The sequence below is a fragment of the Pelodiscus sinensis genome, chromosome 10, assembly GCF_049634645.1.
Source record: "Pelodiscus sinensis isolate JC-2024 chromosome 10, ASM4963464v1, whole genome shotgun sequence".
Taxonomy (NCBI): Eukaryota; Metazoa; Chordata; order Testudines; family Trionychidae; genus Pelodiscus; species Pelodiscus sinensis.
In genome coordinates this window covers 42,587,174-42,606,120 of record NC_134720.1, presented here as the reverse complement: position 1 = coordinate 42,606,120, position 18,947 = coordinate 42,587,174, and the positions used below count along the sequence as shown (strand labels likewise).

Sequence of the window (18,947 nt, the reverse complement as noted above, 5' to 3'; positions counted from 1 at the left end):
CCAGTCACTCACCTAAACTTTGGTTGAAGTTACTTAGGAAATCTCAGCTCATTTCACAAAGGCTAGTTTGTGCCCTCTCCACATTGAGGGGAGAGGCAGACTGAGTTATTAACTTACACTGTCCAGGCTTCTGTCTAGTGCAAGATAGTACAGTTCTGGGGTGCAAGACTGTGGAGCTAGGAGAGGGGAAGACTGTCTAGAGCCTCTCTACTGATGGTTCATCACTGTCTGGGAGATTATTCATGTAACTCAGTTGGTGTGTCCCTGCCTACTGATAACCGTGTAAGTGCAGTACCTACCTAATGTTTGTGGCTTGACACTGCATCTCAGTGTGAGAGGGATACCTCAGGTTCACTGGGTAGAGGGCTCAGTGGTACCACAAGCTAGGTTGCACTGTCAGGACTCCGTCACAATTACTACTTGAAAAACACTGTAAAATGTCATGTCTCTTTATTTTTCTGTTTTTTAAAAAAAGTTGCTGCAAGTGCAAAAGTCACATGTGCAGATTTTCACAACTCAAATTAAGCTGTATTTTTGACTGCCTGCTTTTTCTGTCCATCTGTCATTATAGGGATTTGTTGCTTCTGGTGCAGTAGTTTCCTTCCAAACTATACCATATTGCTTCTTTGTGACCTTAGACAACTCACTTAGGATAAGATTTTCAAAAGCACATACAGGCTACGTCTACATTGGCCTACATTCAAGTAGGAATAAGAGATCCTCCGGAAAAGAGCTTATTTTCCGGAGGATCGCGTCCAGACTGGCGCTATTCTCCGTCTTATCTACAAGCTGGAAAAAAGCGGCAGCCATGAAAATGCAAATCCCACGGGGGATATTTAAATCCCCCGCGGATTTGCCTATTCCAAAGTGCTACATTAGCATCCCTATTACGGAATAGGGGCCAATGTAGATGTAGCCCCACAGTTTAGAAGCCTAAATCCCATTCCCATTTACAAGCTGAACTTTCACTGAAAGTCAGGCTCCTAAGTCACTTAGACCTGTTTGAAACTAGTACCCTTCATCTCACTGTTCCCCTGTTCTCAATCTTCTGCTTCTCTATCATGCCTTTTTCTTCTTTGTCTGCCTCATCTCTTCAAGGTGTAAGCTCTTTAGACTAGGAACTCTGTTCATATGGGACTGACACTGCAAATAACAGTTAAGTCCCTATTTTGAAAGGAGCCATGGACAGCACTATAATACATATAATAAAATAAATCATAACACAGTTAAAGGCATGGCTAAAGGTCAAAGCTAGACATTATTCATGTCTATTGTCATTGGAATCAACTGCTGGCTATTTGTAAACTTTCTTCACAGTCATCTTCTATTATCTTTCCAGATCTTCTTAGTCCCTTTTGAGATATCTTGCATCTCAAAAGGAAGTAACTATCATTATGGATCTCTCTTCTGCTGGCCATTCCAGGGGTTGATTGGTTCCTTTCTACCTCTCCCCCACCTGTGTAAGGGCTGGTACAACCCACTCAGAAGTTTTGACCAAATGTCATCATCATTCCAAAGGAATTCCTCTAGTTTTCACTGGTGAAACCAAAATGTGTATCTGCCCCAAACTATGGAATTAACTAAAACAAATGAAGCAAACTCATTATTTCAATTTGTAAAAAGTTATAGTTAGTTATGTAAGTGCTATTAGAATATTCAGGATTTAATTGGAAATGGTGTAATTGTTACTTGGCATGGTTTGCACTATATATATTTAGTGAGGCGTGGGTGTTCTCAGTATAACTCAGAGCCTACAATTGTTCCTCATATCATTAATTGCAATGGTAATGGCTCTTTCTTCTTTAGAAAGCAAATTGTCAATTAAGAATTGCTATACTGCTTTTATCATTTATTTTAAAATTGAAATAACTTGCACATAAGATTATCTGTATACTTAGTTTTATTGTCCAAATCACCTAGGTATGTTGTAAAGTGCCGAATACCTGACTTATAGTGTATTTATTGTCACTAGTCTTTACTGTCCAAACAATTTACAAGACATGGACTAAGACACATATTCTAACCTGAAGAGATCCCATACCTAGGCCCTAACACTTCTGTGGCATCTGATAGCACAGATTTGGGGAAACTGGCTGTCAAGAAAGCACATATCCTGTTTTTATCAAATAAACATCAATTTTATCAAATAAAGTAGAATATCTTGGACGCTGTACTGGTAGTTTGTTTTCAAAACTCTTGAAAATACTATTTGTCTTTTCATATTTTCAGCCCATTGAATATCTTTGCATTATCTCCCATGAATTGTTTCTGCTTCAGTACTTCAAACAGTGGTAAATCTTAGTGGCATTGAGTGGCACTTTTTCAATCCCTAATATCGGACTGCATTATCTTTGATTTAAACCAACACAAACTCCAAATGGATTGCATGGTAGTGGGAGAGATTTAAGTTAAATGAGATCAGGAAGAGATTCTTATTGAGATAAGCAAGGTAAGAAAGCAAATGAAGAGGCAGGAAGGCTAAAGAGAAGATTATAGTATACAAGGCAAAAAATGACTAAGATGTAGAAAAGGATTTTAGCAGTGGGGATTGACAAGAAAGGACTTTTTGTTGGCACAAAAGACAACATACAACTTTCAGCAGGAATATACCGGTAACAGGTCTCAAAAGTGTCTCTGGAGTTGAGAATCTGAGATTATAATGGAGTTGCCAACTATGACAGAGAACTGACATATATAGGAGAAGGGTAAAAGAAGATAAAGACTCCTATTTTGGAAAAATGGAGTTTTGAGATGGCAGCAGAACACCCAGCAAGAGCAATTTATGAGGAAAAAAAATGGTATTGCAAGTTTGGGCAAACTTGAAGACACTGGAGGTGGAAAAATCTGATTCATAAATCATCAGCATGGAAGGAAAAGAGCAGAGAATATGCGTAACCTTACACAGTACATTTTTTTTGGAATGACATTGTATTACTTGTGCATCTGTGTCACAATATAGGATTAGCAGGTCTTCTGGGCATATCCGCATTAGTAAAGCTTGTCCTCTATTAAAAAAATGAGAAGTTTACGTGTTAAAAAAATTAAAGCCTCTTTTAAAAATTACTGTATATAAACATATCTTTTGAAGACTAAATCCTGGGGCCAGTGAATTTTGTCACCCGATAACCTCCTGTATCTTATCAACTAAGCAGGAATGTATCAAGTAGACTCTGTACATATATCAAGAGTGAGTGCAGTCAGGTAAACCAAAACTCAATCTGAAAGAAAAACATTTGCTCTAACGAACAACAAACATTCGAGTGGCATGAGATTAGCAGTAATGCAAAGTATATTAAATATCTTTTCACAGTGCCTCAATATCATCATTATAGAGAATTTACGTTTTAGACCTGGGTAGTCCATTTATTTTTTGTCAACATCCAAATGACTTGTTCAAGGTTCAGACTCCAGAGAAACATTTTTCACACCACAAATATAATAATGATAATAAGTAAAGACAAATATTTTGTGGTCTGTTCAAAATGTCTTGCTGTCTGGATTTGGCCCACATTCTGCCTATTGACTACCCCTCGTCTAGAACCTTTATTTCCTATACCATGCAATTTTACATTTTAATGATGTAGACTTCTGACCTCTCTCCTCAGTCCAGGATGGAACCAGTGCCATGTCTGAGTCTGCTCCAAGCCCCTTTTTTCAGGGCTTTATTTCTTCCTAATAATCCCCATTCAATCCATCAATCATCCTTTTCCTCCAGGAGCTGGCTAGTCTCTTGAGGCACTCCACCTGTGCTCCTATGGGCTATCTGCCTGAGTGTCATCTTGCTACATAACCAACCATAGGATCCATCCTGTTTCCTGTAGTTCTCTACCTCCATCTGAACCATTTTGCTGGCTTTCATAATCACTAGATCGTTAACTGATCAGTAGTTGATCCATCACAGATAAGGCTGGATGCAACTCCTCTGCGACAGATGCAGCAATGTAGCACAAATTAGTTTTTCATGTCTTCCAGACATAAAAAAGAAGTCACTGAAACATTATTCAAAACGTGTATCAGTCAGGGAACAAGAGTTTAGAAACACAATCTTATATTAGAAAAATGAGTAACAACATAAATTGCTTGAAAAAAGATAGCTGATGCTAAGCTTACTTCTCCATTGCTATTTGTAAAAGCATTTCTGATCCCCACAAAAATAGTCAATCCCAAGTAATGTATGACATTATGCAAAAATGGTTATGGATAGATGTAGCTTTAAAGGACAGGGCAAAATTGATAAGAGGCAATAAGATTGACCACACCAATGGATTTTATGCAAAGCTAAGTCAGGAAAGAGTTTTTGTAGAGCCATTACAAACACTATGCAGGACAATAACAGTCCGGGCTCTCTAACACCATTTCCCATCAGGCTTGGAGTCAGGAGTGGGGAGAGAATGGATCAGAACTCTTAAGGAAGCCAATATGGAGGGTTTTGCATGCTGTGATATGATCATATGGTTTGCTGAGCCAAAGATGAGCCAGGGCTCCTCAGCCCTTCAATGGGAGGATGCAGCCTGACTCAGAGGCAGAGGCCAATTTTAGTTTCAGTTGTAAGCTTTGAGTTGGAGCGCTGAAAGAGAAGCAGAACAGTTCAGGGAATCTCTGATTTACTCCTCTACTCACTCCACGAAGGGAGTCTTTTAATGCCTGTGAGAGCAAGTGCATGGTTGGAACAGTTCCAGCCCTATAGAGTACATCATCCAGAATGGCTGAGATCTGACCCAATGGTGAGAGCTATGTAGAGCTAGTCAACACCTTGAGAGGTCAGGAGAGGATTCTGCCCTGCTCTGGGACAAAGACAAAATAAGGGGACCACTTTCTGTTCAAGCTAGCCAGTATCCACAGCACTTGTCCCCAGACGCATCCTCAGCACCCTGTCCACATGGGAAGGTGCCAGGGAGGGAGCTGGGAGTTGAGATAAGTTGTGACTATTAGAGGTTGGGGAATTTATTGGCATGGCTAAATTAAACAAAGAAACAAACAAACAGCCCTGGGCCCTAAAAATTCTATGGTGTCATTCTTTTAGGACTTCTTATCCCTTTCCTTCCCCATGTTCTATATTCTGTTCCCAATAAAGTCTCCTTGTTATACTATTTTTGGGGAGTGACAACTGTTTGCTGAGGTTTGTACTGATGTACTTCATTGTTTCTTGTGTACTGGAGTCTGTCAGGAAAGGTACTTGGTCCTGCCGGGAGGGCAGGAGACTGGACTTGATGATCTCTCAAGGTCCTTTCCAGCTCTATGAGCTAGGTATATCTCCATATAGGTTCAGAGGTAGCCAGGAAGGCTCCATACACTGCTCTCATGCCCTCCAGCAGCACCCCCACTGTTCCCATTGGCTGGGAGCTGTGACTTATGGTGATGCAGGACTGTGTCTGCAGGTGTGAAGGCAGTAGGCAGAACCTTCGTGGATGACCATGTGCCTAGGGATCACTGGGAGTTGCAGTAAGTGCCACTGGAGCTCCACACCCCCAACTTCTTCCTCTTCCTATCCCCCAGCACCCTGCCCCAGCCTGGATTCCCTACCATGATCCCACACTCTGCACCCACCCCAACTGCCTGCTCCAGCCCTGAGTCCCTATCTGCACTGCAAACATCTCATCTCTGGCCCCACCTCAGAGCACACACCTCCAGCTGGAGCCTCATGCCCCCCCTCCCCCCGCCCCGCACTCCAACCCTCTGCCTCAGCCCAGAATCCCCTCTTGCATCCCTTCATTCCCAGAGCCTGCATGCTCCCTCATCCCAGAGCCCTCCACCCGCCCCCCCATGCACACCCCACTCATTGCCCCAACTTGGAACCCTCCCCTGCATCCTGAACCTAGAGCCGCAGCCCAGCTCTCCCCTGTGCCCTAAACCAATCATCCTCAAAGCCTGCACCACCAACTAGAGTCTTCACCCTAACCCCCTACCCCAGCCCAGTGACAGTGAGGAGGGAGGGGGGGATGGAGCAAGCAGGGCACAGGGCCTCAGAGAAGGGGAGGGCAGGAGCATTGGATTTTGTGGGAGTAGAAAGTTTGCAAGTCTAGGCTGTGATACACAAAATGCCAGACTAAATGATATGGTGGTCCCTTCGAAACATAAGCTCCATGACTTTCAACAAAAAGTCATATAATGATGGCGAATTCATTAGACCAGGGGTTCCCAAACTTTTTGACACAGGGACTAGTAAATCCATTCATGAACTTTTGGAGGACTGGTAACATTCATTTGCATATTTGCATATTCATTCAAATGATGAATATTCAAATAAGTTGTTTCTGGTCCTCCCACAGTCCCCAGTGCCAGCCTTAGCAAAGCTTTTGATATGATCACCCACAATATTCTTGCCAGCACGTTGAGGAATATGGATTGGATAAATGGACTGTAAGACAGACAGAAAGCTGGTTAGACCAGGGTTTCCCAAACTTTTTACTTTAGTTGGAACCCTTTTTCTTCCATACTGTTTTTTGCAACTCAAAAATATAAACACATAAAAAACAAATTGAGAAAATACCAGACATATAATATGTCTGGTATTTTCTCATTAGGTAAGTTGTATTATTACTAGATGTATCAGTTTGTAGTTTCGAACTGCCTGGCTGGTAAATGTGCTCAGGCTGCATGAGTGTGTCTAGCAGCCAGACAGCTCGCAACTACTTGAGGGTGTGTGTGGGGGGGGGGGGGGGGGGGAGGGGCACAATAGAATCCCCGGGCCGGACTCACTCGTGCTTTGCAGGGGAGGGCTGGGAAAGGGGGCAGCGCCCCGAGATCAGGATATGGCCGGGTCAGTCCCGCTCCCCGCCGGCAGATTCGCGCCCCCCTGCTGCGCTTCCAGCCAGCCTCCCTTCCCCCAACCCCATGCCAGACAGACCGTTCTCCCCCACTTCTCCTCCTAATCTCCGTTGGCAAGCCCCACTGCCCGCATCCAGCCCTACTTCTGGTGGCCGCTTCTCCCTTCTCCCCTATCTTCCCCAGCCAGCTCCCTACCCCCGACCTCGCACCCCCTGGCAGTCCCACTTCCTCCGGATCCCCAATCTCTCCTGGCCAGTCCCAATGCCCCAGGCAAGCCCTGCTTCCAGCAGCTGCTTCTCCCCTACTCTTCCTCCTGATCTCCCCCAGCCGCCCTCTGCCCCCCAGCCAGCTCTGCTTCTGCCAGCTGCCCCTCCCCCAGTCTCCCTGGCCCACCCTGATTTCCCCATCCAGTGCTGCTTCCGATGGCCGGCTCTCCCCTCCTCCTCCTCTTCCTCCCCACCCTCCCTAGCTACGCCTCTGCCGGGAGCCGGAAGATCCAGCTGCAGACTCTGTCCAGGCCAACCAAGGGCTTGGGGGACCCGGCACCACAAGGGCACTCCGGGAGCCCGGAAAACCCCGGTAACCACGCTGAGGCTCGGTATTTTTTTTCCTGCGGCCTGGTACTGGGCCGAGGCCCATAGTTTGGGAAACGCTTCATTAGACCTAATAGCAAAAGCAAATATCAGCAACAGCCTCCTACAGTAAGCAATGGAAATCATCCCCACTTGATACAGGAGACTAGCAGAAACAAACAAATGAGAAAGCATCAGTCTAACAAGCTCAGTTTACACAGACTGAGGACAATACAACATGGGCAGTCATCAAAAGATGATAAAACATCAGGTTTAATGCAGGAGGTTCTAAGAGCCTAGAGCCTTGACTCTGCCCCTTTCCCATGTCTGACTCAATCCTTTTACTACCCTCTTACCACAGCAGGTCAACAACTTTACCCTTCTCCCAGGTCACAACTCCCTCCCAGACTCTGCACCCGCTCCTACACCCCTCTCCAGGCCAGAATCCTCTCCCGCACCCATACGTCCTCCCAAACCCTGCCCCCCAAACCATTGTCCCAGATCACAACCCCTCCTTCATACAAACTCAGACTCCACAATCTCTTTTAAGAACATAAGAACATAAGAATGGCCATACTGGGTCAGACCAAAGGTCTATCTAGCCCAGTAGCCTGTCTGTCAACAGTGGCTAACACCAGGTGCCCCAGAGGGGGTGGACCGAAGACAATGATCAAGCGATTTGTCTCGTGCCATCCATCTCCAACCTTTGATAAACAGAGGCCAGGGACACCAGTCCTACCCCCTGGCTAATAGCCTTTTATGGATCTAACCTCCATGAATTTATCTAGCTTCTCTTTAAACTCTGTTATAGTTCTAGCCTTCACAGCCTCCTCCAGCAAGGAGTTCCACAGGTTGATTATGCGCCATGTGAAGAAGAACTTTCTTTTATTAGTTTTAAACCTGCTACCCATTTGCGCTCCAGTGTCTTACCCCAGGCTCCCTTCTGCACCAAACCTCCACCCCAGACACAGCACCCCCTCCACAGAAGTTCAGCTCTTGACCACTTACCAAAATCTTGGAGTGCCCCCCCCCATCAACAATTATTGCCCACTCTTGGACTGCCATAATGGGAACTTGGTCCATAGATCAGACTCTGTGCTGCTACTGCAGTTCAATTACTAATAAGAGAATGATTCAAAAATAAGACGACTCAAAAATAAGAAAATCAAGAAGTCAGAACAGCACAGTAAAAACCGTGATTAAAAGTAATCTGAAAGAAAGAAAATGGCTAGCTGAAAGAAAGAAGGAAACATAATATGTCTACAGATCATGCTCTAGAGAATCAAAAAACATTCAAATAATCATCAATTTACAATGTAAGGACAGATCCAATAATAAGCACGGGATGATTGATGGAAAATATCCAGTAGCTGTCAAAACTTGCCTTTTTGGAAAATAATACCACAGTGGAAGAGGGAGGGAAAATGCCAAATATAGCCTGGTTTAAGATTAGGGAGAAAGAATTGATTCATATAAAATTTTTAAAAAATGAGTTTTCATCCAAAACTTAAATCAAACTTGAAATCAACCTTTTGTGAGGTGGGAAAAACTTCCTCGCCCCATTATTTTTCATATCTCTCCAGGTTTCTGGTTAAGACTAAAGGTAGAAAGCCCTAAAATTTCCTGGTGGAAGTTTTAAGAACATAAGAATGGCCGTACTGGGTCAGACCAAAGGTCCATCTAGCCCAGTAGCTTGTCTGCCGACAGTGGCCAACATCAGGTGCCCCAGAGGGGGTGGACAACGATCAAGCGATTTGTCTCATGTCATCCATCTCCAGCCTTTGACAAACAGAGGCTAGGGACACCATTTCCTGTGTACAGGAAATCTTGAGGAAAAAGCACGTTACTGTGAGATTTTCATTTCAATGTTGCCAGATAATATAGATAATAATTCAAATGATGTTGCTTTCCTAAATGGGACTGAACAAACTTTTAAGGTTGTTCAACGCAATAAGTTCATTGTAAGGACATAAATATGCATAGAAGTTATCGAAAGTCTAAGGAACTTGAATTCCATCTATCTACTTGAGCTAGATGGTCACTTATTAATATATTTAATTGTGTTACACCAGGTCCCGCTGACATCAGAATCCTGTCATGCTAAGCACATAAAGACACAGTTAAAAACACTTGTTTTACCAGACAGCTTACAGTCTATGTAGACAAGACAGACAAAAGGGGAAGTATTATTCTTCCCATTTTACAGATGGGAAACTGGGGCACAAATGTCTTGCCAAAATTTGCCCAGGAAGTCTATGGCAAACCACAGCCTGGGTGTCTCTAGTTTTAGTCTTGTGCCTTTACCACAAAAAAATAATCCATCCTTTTCATCTAGATTCTAGAATAACACAATATAGGTTCAAAGACCTGAGAATTAAGGATAAACACTGGCCTGCCAACTGAGAAGTGATACTAGAACTTCAATGAATTTTGTCAAGTACTTTGATTGAGCTTGAGAATATGAATATACAGGAAGAAATTATTTTCATGAAGAATATGTGCTTTATTGCACACACACATTCTTCCTTCAAAATACTGTAAATTAGAGTATTTATGGAATCTTAATGATCTAAACACAGTTGGCGCCTGAAGGTCAAATCTGCAAACTGCATCCTAAATTTCTGTTTACAGATGAAGTACAGTATTTATTGCGGTACTGCTTGTGCTACTATAGTTAAAAGTCTGCCAACGTGGCCATTATAAACCACTATTTCTGAGGTTTATAACTTGCCCATCAATCTTCACACTGGGATGAAACACAGTGCACAAGGTCTCAGCTGTGGGATTGATTTTTGTTGTTGTTTTCTTTACCAAATTACAAAAAAAAAATCCATCTGGGTAAGTTGTAAAGTTATGAGAGCAATAAAATAAAGGTCACCTGTTTCAAATACTTTTTAGTGTTCCTCTTGTGTTACCTAACTATAGTTTCAGTTTTAAGACAAATTTTGCAGGCCATTGATACATAATTACATCCACACTTAATTTTCCTCCAGAAAAAGTTAAAAATATTGCAAATAAAGTTACACCAGTGTATTAACATTTCTCTCACAAAAGGAAGCTGTGATGCATCTTGTTGTTCTTAAAACAAACACACTACGAAATCAAATTTCTATTTGCAGGGTCTGAGTTTTTAGGGTACATCTATAGCTGGAGGAACAACTCAAGACTCATGTACATGTGTGCATATGCTACCTTTGATAGTGCTAGTGTGCTACAAATAGTGCAGCCATAGCGGTGCAGGCTGGCTGCACAAGTGTATACCTATGTCATCATTTGTCTGCACTACAAAGTTAATTCGAACTAACAGACGTTAGTTCGAATTAACTTTGATAGGCGCTACACATACAAACCACTAGTTCGAACTTAATTCGAACTAGCGGAGCGCTTAATTCGAACTAGGTAAACCTCATTCTGCGAGGACTAACGCCTAGTTCGAATTAAGGGCTGTGTAGACACTTAGGGTGTGTCTAGACTACATGCCTCCTTCGACGGAGGCATGTAGATTAGCCAGATCGGAAGAGGGAAATGAAGCCGCGATTAAAATAATCGCGGCTTCATTTAAATTTAAATGGCTGCCCCGATCTGCCGATCAGCTGTTTGTCGGCAGATCGGGGCAGTCTGGACGCGACGCGCCGACAAAGAAGCCTTTCTTCATCGGCACAGGTAAACCTGGTTTCACGAGGCTTACCTGTGCCGATGAAGAAAGGCTTCTTTGTCGGCGCGTCGCGTCCAGACTGCCCCGATCTGCCGACAAACAGCTGATCGGCAGATCGGGGCAGCCATTTAAATTTAAATGAAGCCGCGATTATTTTAATCGCGGCTTCATTTCCCTCTTCCGATCTGGCTAATCTACATGCCTCCGTCGAAGGAGGCATGTAGTCTAGACACACCCTTAATTCGAACTAGTGGAAGGCTAGCCCTCCCCAGCTTTCCCTGGTGGCCACGCTGGGCACCACCAGGGAAACTCTTCTGCCCCCCTCCCGGCCCCGGAGCCCTTAAAGGGCCACGGTCTGGCTACGGTGCCCGTGACAGGTGCAAGCCTGCCAGCACCCAGCCAGCAGACCCTGCACCTGGCACGGCACGAACCAGCCACCCGCTGCCACCGAGCCCTCCGCCTCTTCCCGGGACCAGGCTGGCGGCTCCCCGGAGCCTGCCCGGGGCTGCAAGAGGCGGGCAGCCGCCTGGTCTAGTGCGGAGATCGTGGACCTCATCCACGACCTCCACACTAGGCACAGGAAAGTGGCCCTCTAGGGCAAGAGAGCTGCCAGCCTGGCCACCCGGGAGCAGGTGTGCATGAAAATCAAGGTGGTCCAGTGAGACCTCCGACCCTGAGCCCTGAGCTTAGAACGGCTGTACTGGGTCAGACCAAAGGTCCATCTAGCCCAGTAGCCTGTCTGCCGACAGCGGCCAACAGCAGCTACCCCAGAGGGGATGGACCGAAGACAATGACCAAGCCATTTGTCTCGTGCCATCCCTCTCCAGCCTTCCAAAACAGAGGCCAGGGACACCATTTCTATTCCCTGGCTAAAACACTCCATGGATCCAGCCTCCATGAATTTATCTCACTTCTCTTTAAACTCTGTTATAGTTCTAGCCTTCACAGACTCCTGCAGCAAGGAGTTCCACAGGTTGACTCTTTGCTTCGTGAAGAACAACTTTCTGTTATTAGTCTGAAGCCTGCTACCCATTCATTTCATTTGGTGTCCTCTAGTCCGTCTATTATGGGAACTAATGAAGAACTTTTCTTTATGCACCCTCTCCACACCACTCATGCTTTTAGAGACCTCTATCATATCCCCCCTCAGTCTCCTCTTTTCTAAGCTGAGAAGTCCCAGTCTTTTTAGCCTCTCTTCATATGGGACCTGTTCCAAACCCGATCATTGTAGTTGCCCTCCCCTCTCCTTCCCTCTCTCTTCCCCTCTCCCACCTCCTTTTCCCAGTCTCCCCCAGTTTTGTTCAATAAAGAGAGTTTCTATTTTTGAACACACATGTCCTTTATTTTGTACATCAGGAAGGGGGGCTAGGGAGGGGTTAGTGGAAGGAGGTGAGCGAGGAATGGGGTATGAGACCCCGATGGGGAGGACTGGGGTGGCTCTGCGGGCTCCTCGGGGTGGAAGCTCTCCTGCAGCCTCCCGATTGACACCCACCCCCCGGATGGCAGCCTGCGGCAAGTGCAGCCGGTCTGATGGCTGAGTGCTGTGATGTGCCGAGTGTGGGCACTCAGGGCACTCCAAGCCAGGACTGCTTTGCTGTCCCTCATCGAGTTAGACAAGCGAGCGGGGAACCCCTGAGAACTGTCTGTCTGGGGTGGGGGTCGGGTCCCTTTAACCACAGCCGTTGGCTAGCCTGAGACAGCAGCTCCACGCTCTAAGTCCTCATCTGATGCCCTGCCGGCACTGCTTCCGGCCATCCTTAACCTCGATTCAGGGTCCACTCAATGTGGACATGCTAGTTCGAATTAGCAAAACACTAATTCAAACTAGTTTTTAGGTCTAGATGCACTAGTTCAAATTAGCTTAGTTCGAATTAACTAATTCGAATTAAGTTAGTTCGAATTAGTGCTGTAGTGTAGACATACCCTATGAAATCAGACAGGATTGTACATGGGTGGCTCTCCTACACCACTGTAGTTACATGCTATTTTTAGCTTGCTAGCTCAATCAAAACTCGCTAGTGAATGCCTAGCTGAGCTGGAAATTACACTTCCCACCGGAGCTGCCCTCCATGTTCGATTTACAGGTCTATAATAAACCTGTAAACTTGAATGCCAGAAGATCAACCTCCAGAGTAGAAATCCAAAGATAAGTATAGACATGGCTTTAGTATGTAAGACACCTCCTTCAAAATGGTTTCTACTCTGATATGGGTCTTTGTCAAATGTCATTGTAAGGATTCCATATTATTGGTCCTGGATCACATTTGCTTAATTTCCAGTGGTTTTTCCCTCTGCCCCCATACACTAATCTTCAGATCCCCAAATGAGTGAATTAAAAGAGTTCTGTACAAAAGGGGGAGGGGCTAAAGTCACTCTTTTAAAGGGTAGATTTACATAGCGTTATAAAAGGTGTGACAACTAATTCTGTACTAAATTACTGTATATGGTTGGTATAATGCTTCAGAGCAAAGCAACACACTGATAAAGCATGAAAAGATGGAAGCCACATCAAAAGTGTTGCCACAAAATAAAGCATGATTTCAAAAGTGTACTGTGATCAGAAATCTAAGATACTGAAAACAGACAGGGAAAATTTAGATTTTTCATTTTAGTAAGGCTTCTGACATAGTCCAACATGACAATCTCATAAGCAAAACAACTCTAGATAAAATTACTAAAATGGGGATGTAAAATTGGTTTGCAATCATAGTCTAAGAGTTTGCTGAGTCCAGTATTATTCAATATTTCCATCAATGATCTGGATAATGGAGTAGTAAAATCTGCAAAGACAAAACACTAGAAGGTGCTGAAAGCATTTGGGGACATGATTAGAATTTGAAACAACCTTGACAAATTGGAGAAGTACTCTGTTATCAACAAGATGAAATTCAACAGAGACAAGTACAAAGTAGTACACTTAGGCTGTGTCCAGACTCAGGAGTTTTTTCGGAAAAAGTAGCCTTTTTCCGAAAAAACTTCACCTGCGTCTAGACTGCAGCCGCGTTCTTTCGAAATTAAATTGAAAGAATGCGGCTTTTCTTTTGACGGCGGTAAACCTCATTTCACGAGGAAGAACGCCTTCTTTCGAAAGTACTCTTTCGAAAGAAGGCGTTCTTGAATGTAAATAGGGCTTCTTCGAAAGAGAGCATCCAGACTCACTGGGTGCTTTCTTTTGAAGAAGCGGCTTGCTTTTTCGAAAGTTCCACGTGCAGTCTAGATGCTCTCTTTCGAAAGAGGCTCTTTTGAAAGTATCTTTCGAAAGAGCCTCTTTCGAAAGAGGCTTGCAGTCTAGACATAGCCTTAGGTAGAAAAAACCAAAATACCTACAAAATAGAGAGTAACCAGCAAGTACTGAAGAAAAGGATTTATAGGATTTATAATGGGTGACAAATTAAATAGAAAAAAAATCAACAATACAATGCAGTTACAAAAAACTTAATATATTTCTGGATTGTATTAACAGAAGAACCTTATATAAGACATGGGAAGTTATGTTCCACAGTAACACCAACTAGAGGTACCTCAGTCAGAGAACTGTCAGTTCTACATGCCATACTTTCAGAAAGATGTGTACGAACTGGAGAGAGTCCAGAGGAGAGCAACAAAAATATTAGAAACTTTAGAAAATCTGACCTATGAAAAAAGGGTAAAAACTGAGCATGTTTAACTTGGAGAAGAAAAGGGGGTCCTGCTAAGACTTCAAATAGGTTAAGAGCAGTAATGAAGAAGATGGTGTTCAACTGTTCTCCATTTACACCGAAGGCAGGGCAAGAAGCAATAGACTCAATCGGGAGCAAGTGAGATTGAGGTTAGATATTAGAAAAAAAACAGATAAACTGCTACAGACTTCCAAGGGAGGTCATGAATCACTGTAATTAGAGGTGTTTTTAAAAAACAAGTTGGATGAACACCAGTAAAAAAGGTTGAAGTTTATCTATTCCTGCCTCAATGCAGTGGGCTGGACTAGATGAGCTTTTGAGGTCCCTGGAAGCCCCACATTGCTATGACTGTGTGATTTCCATGCTATCGTGAATTGCTCTCTATGGAGAGAGGTAGGCATAGCTCTTACTCATTTCTGTAGATTGGAGGATGGTGAAAATTTAAATTGGCATTTTACTTTCATACAGAGCAATTCCATCTTATCAAGGAAGACAAGATGATAAACATTCCAAGAATATGAAAATCAAGAGAACACAGTGTGACCCAATGGAGGTGTTTTCACTATCCATTTCCTATTCTAAAAATTAATGAAATGTACACATTTATATTGGGACAGATGAACCAGAGTGTTCTTGGAAGGCAGTCATCAACCCATTTGAAGTTATTTATAAAGCCAATCAGTATGGCTGCTTTGAGATGTCAGAGCAGCTAAGAGCAGTCAAGTACTGCTGAATATGGTCTAGTATTCATTCTTTGGTGAACATCTTTCATGCTCTAAGTTCAAGTACTGTGAGAGTGATACTGATTACTCTCACTGCATATTTTACTTTTATGTTGATACCCCTTTCATTATAGGTACATGACTGATTCATTTGCATTTCAGTCTTCCCCACAATCTATTTTCCTTATATGGCTGCACTGATTTTATACCAGCCTGAAAGCTTGGAACAATCTTCTTATGTACCAAGCTTTCAACTCACCTCCAAATCCTGGAGGACACAAACCAATGCTCATCTTGGAGCAACTAAAGAGAGGAAGATAGAAAAAGAAAACCATTTCCTATCTATTCCATTTTGGGGAAAAAAAACCTCTGTAAAATAAACATGATCATACTGAGAGGACTTTACTCCTAAACATTTGGGCTTGGAAAGTTGCTTAGAACTACTTTAAAACAGTTTGATTGGAACAATCAAATGGTTACCTTTAACTAAGCATATTTTTCAAAATCTGACAAGAAGTACACATTTTTCCAACTGCCAAGTCAACACTGGAAGCTGAAGTGTGAAAGGTTTGCTCATTCTTCCTTCTCCTGAAGATGAAAGGTGGACTTTTTGAGCCATTAAAAAATAGTCTGGACAAAGTATTTGAATATTCAATAGGGAACAATTTAGGTAAAGGGAAGATGAACTAAATGCCCCCCAAAGCTCTAATTTCTATGAGGGGAAAATTATAGAAGATGGATGGCTAAAACCCTACCATTCAGGCCATGGGGCTCTCTTTGTCATATTGAAAGCACCTAGTCAGGGAAAGATAAATTAACACACAAGTGCACGTTTTATATAACACTATGCTGAATCTTCTGTAACTCAGTGTTGTTTAAGTTTTCTTAGTACTGTAACATTTTTAATAAAACATTGAGGAACACGTCAAATACCATTAGATTTCAAAATATTTTTTCTTTTGAAAGCTCACTGTACTATCTAACATAAGTATCTGTCATGCTGCTTGAGTTACTATAGCACGGAATATCTTGTTAGCAGTGATGTCATGACAGAAATGTTACAAAGATGCACTCTAATCACCTCCTGCACAGATATGAATTTAAATTTTTTGCTGAAAGGATGTTTTTTTAATTTAGCTTTTATCTTGAATTCGCACTAAGACTTTTAAAAGAGGCACGACAGTTTTGAAAGCTAAGCAATGTGAGATTATTATTTTAGTTGGAATAAATGAATGACGAACATTCTGAACATCCTACCTGTAAAACCCTGGAGGAGCTTGTGGAACTATGAAGTTTTTCTCCAGGCCTTGGAGAACATCATTAAGCATTCTGACTCGGATAGGTGCTCTCTCCTTGGGGTCATTAGCTGGACGCATCTCATCTGACTGGAATAATTCTGCACTGTCCCTCAGTCTTGAAGCCATTGCCAGCAACTGCCGAGTGTCTAGTTGGTCATCTAAAAATGATAACAGAACAATACATGTCTGAAAATGATTAAAAGGCAATAACTTATTCCTGTTGTCAGTAAAAAAAACAATTTTAAAATGGCAACATTGTTGTCTTAGTCTGGAACAAAGGCATCGCTGGTGGAATTAAACCAGAGGTGGGCGATGAGTGGCCCGTGGGACAGATGTGGTTTGTCAGGGTTAGCATCTTGTGGGCCGCCAGATGCTTTATTTACCTGCGTGTCCACAGATATGGCCCCTCGCAGATCATGGTTGCCACGGTTCACCGTTCCTGCACTGTGGGAGCTTCAGGAAGCTGCGCAGGCTGGGCTACCACTTCCTGCAGCTCCCATTGGTTGAGAACAGCAAGCTGCAGCCAACAGGAGCTCTGAGTGGCCATACCTGCAGATGCACAGGTAAAAAAAGCACCCAGTGGACCATCAGGGGACTAATCCTGGTGAACTGCGTCTGGTCTGTGGGCTGCTTATTGCCCACCCCTAAGTTAAATCATGAATCAATAGAGCCTATAATCTATTTCAGATGTACAGCAATTTTTGCAGTAGTACCAACTTGTGTTGTTATCTCTTAAGATCTTACAAGCTAAGAAGAGTCAGACGTGGACAGTATTTGGACGGGAACCCTCCAATAAACATTTAGTGCTGCAAGAAGTGACAGTTAAATATCAGTAGCTGGAACTGTTCTTTCTGATCCAGTGCTGTCAGATACAGCTTCTCATGACACAGATTCTCTCTGTGTTAGTCAGTATCTGAAAACCTACCCCTACAATATGTAAGTACCATCTCCTGCCCTTTCACACATTTCTTCTTCATAAAAAAAACAGCATCTAAAAGCATATAAACCAGAGCAAGAATTTATTTGAATTCTGTCATCTTAGAATACTAAGGATACTTACATTTTGTAGCCCATAGGGCTATCTTGCCTTTCTTATATTCACTACCATGCCTTCATTATATTCTGCCTTTATTATATTCAGTAGTAATGAAAGGAACCTATAGGCCTGTATCCTGTAAGACATTAACTTCAGAAGTTAGCATAATGCTTGAGGCCTATAAATCTTGGCACAGACAAATGGCCCAATTTTAACACCTAATTCTAGGGAACAAGTGTGAGGGGGACTATTGTCCATAATGACATCAGCCAACTACAGACACGTGAGCTCACACCAGGTTTCGGAAAATTTTGGAAGGAACATCCAGTCACATGAGTAGCACGGCAATGAATTCATATATCATAGTTGAGATAACTAATTCGAACTAAGGTAGTTCGAATTAGCGCTGTAGTGTAGACGTACCCTAAGTTAGTAAATTAATTAATTCGAACTAAGCTAATTCGAACTAACGCGTCTAGTGGACCCTGATCCGAAGTTAAGGATGGCCAGAAGCAGTGCCGGCAGGGCATCAGAGGAGGACTTAGAGCGTGGAGATGCTGTCTCGGGCTAGCCGAGGGCTGCGCTTAAAGGGTCCCGACCCCCACCCCGGACAGACAGTTCTCAGGGGTGCCCCGCTTGCAAAGCAGTCCTGGCTTGGAGTGCCCTGAGTATCCACACTGGGCACATCACACCACTCGGCCATCAGCCCGGCTGCACTTGCCGCAGGCTGCCAGCTGGGGAGAGGGGGCAATCGGGGGGCTGCAGGAGAGCTTCCACCCCCAGAAGCCCGCAGAGCCAGCCCAGTCCCCCCCATCGGGGGCTCGTACCCCATTCCTCGCTCACCTCCTTCCACTTACCCTTCCCTAGCCCCTCTTCTTGATGTACAAAATAAAGGACAATTGTGTTCAAAAATGGAATCTGTCTTTGAACAAAACTGGGGGAGACTGGGAAAAGGAGGTGGGAGAGGGGAAGAGAGAGGATGGGAGAGGGGAGGGCAACTACAATGATCAGGGGTTGGGAACAGGTCCCATATGAAGAGAGGCTAAAGAGACTGGGACTTTTCAGCTTAGAAAAGAGGATACGGAGGGGGGACAGGATAGAGGTCTCTAAAAGCAGGAGTTGGGTGGAGAGGGTGCATACAGAAAAGCTCTTCATTAGTTCCCATAAAGAAGGACTAGAGGACACCAAAGGAAAAGAATGGGTAGCAGGCTTCAAACTAGTAACAGAAAGTTGTTCT

General features: G+C 43.6%; 1 protein-coding gene across 16 annotated transcripts in view; it reads right to left on the bottom strand.

Annotated features, from left to right (window-relative positions):
* The window catches only part of NAALADL2 (N-acetylated alpha-linked acidic dipeptidase like 2), a 978,641-nt gene that overhangs the window by 22,512 nt on the left and 937,182 nt on the right, over positions 1–18,947 (bottom strand). For all 16 annotated transcript variants that reach the window (XM_075937998.1, XM_075938000.1, XM_075937987.1 and 13 more), the window contains one exon: positions 16,634–16,832. In XM_075937998.1, coding sequence (XP_075794113.1) covers positions 16,634–16,832 — 199 coding nt within the window. The remainder of the gene's footprint in view (positions 1–16,633; positions 16,833–18,947) is intronic.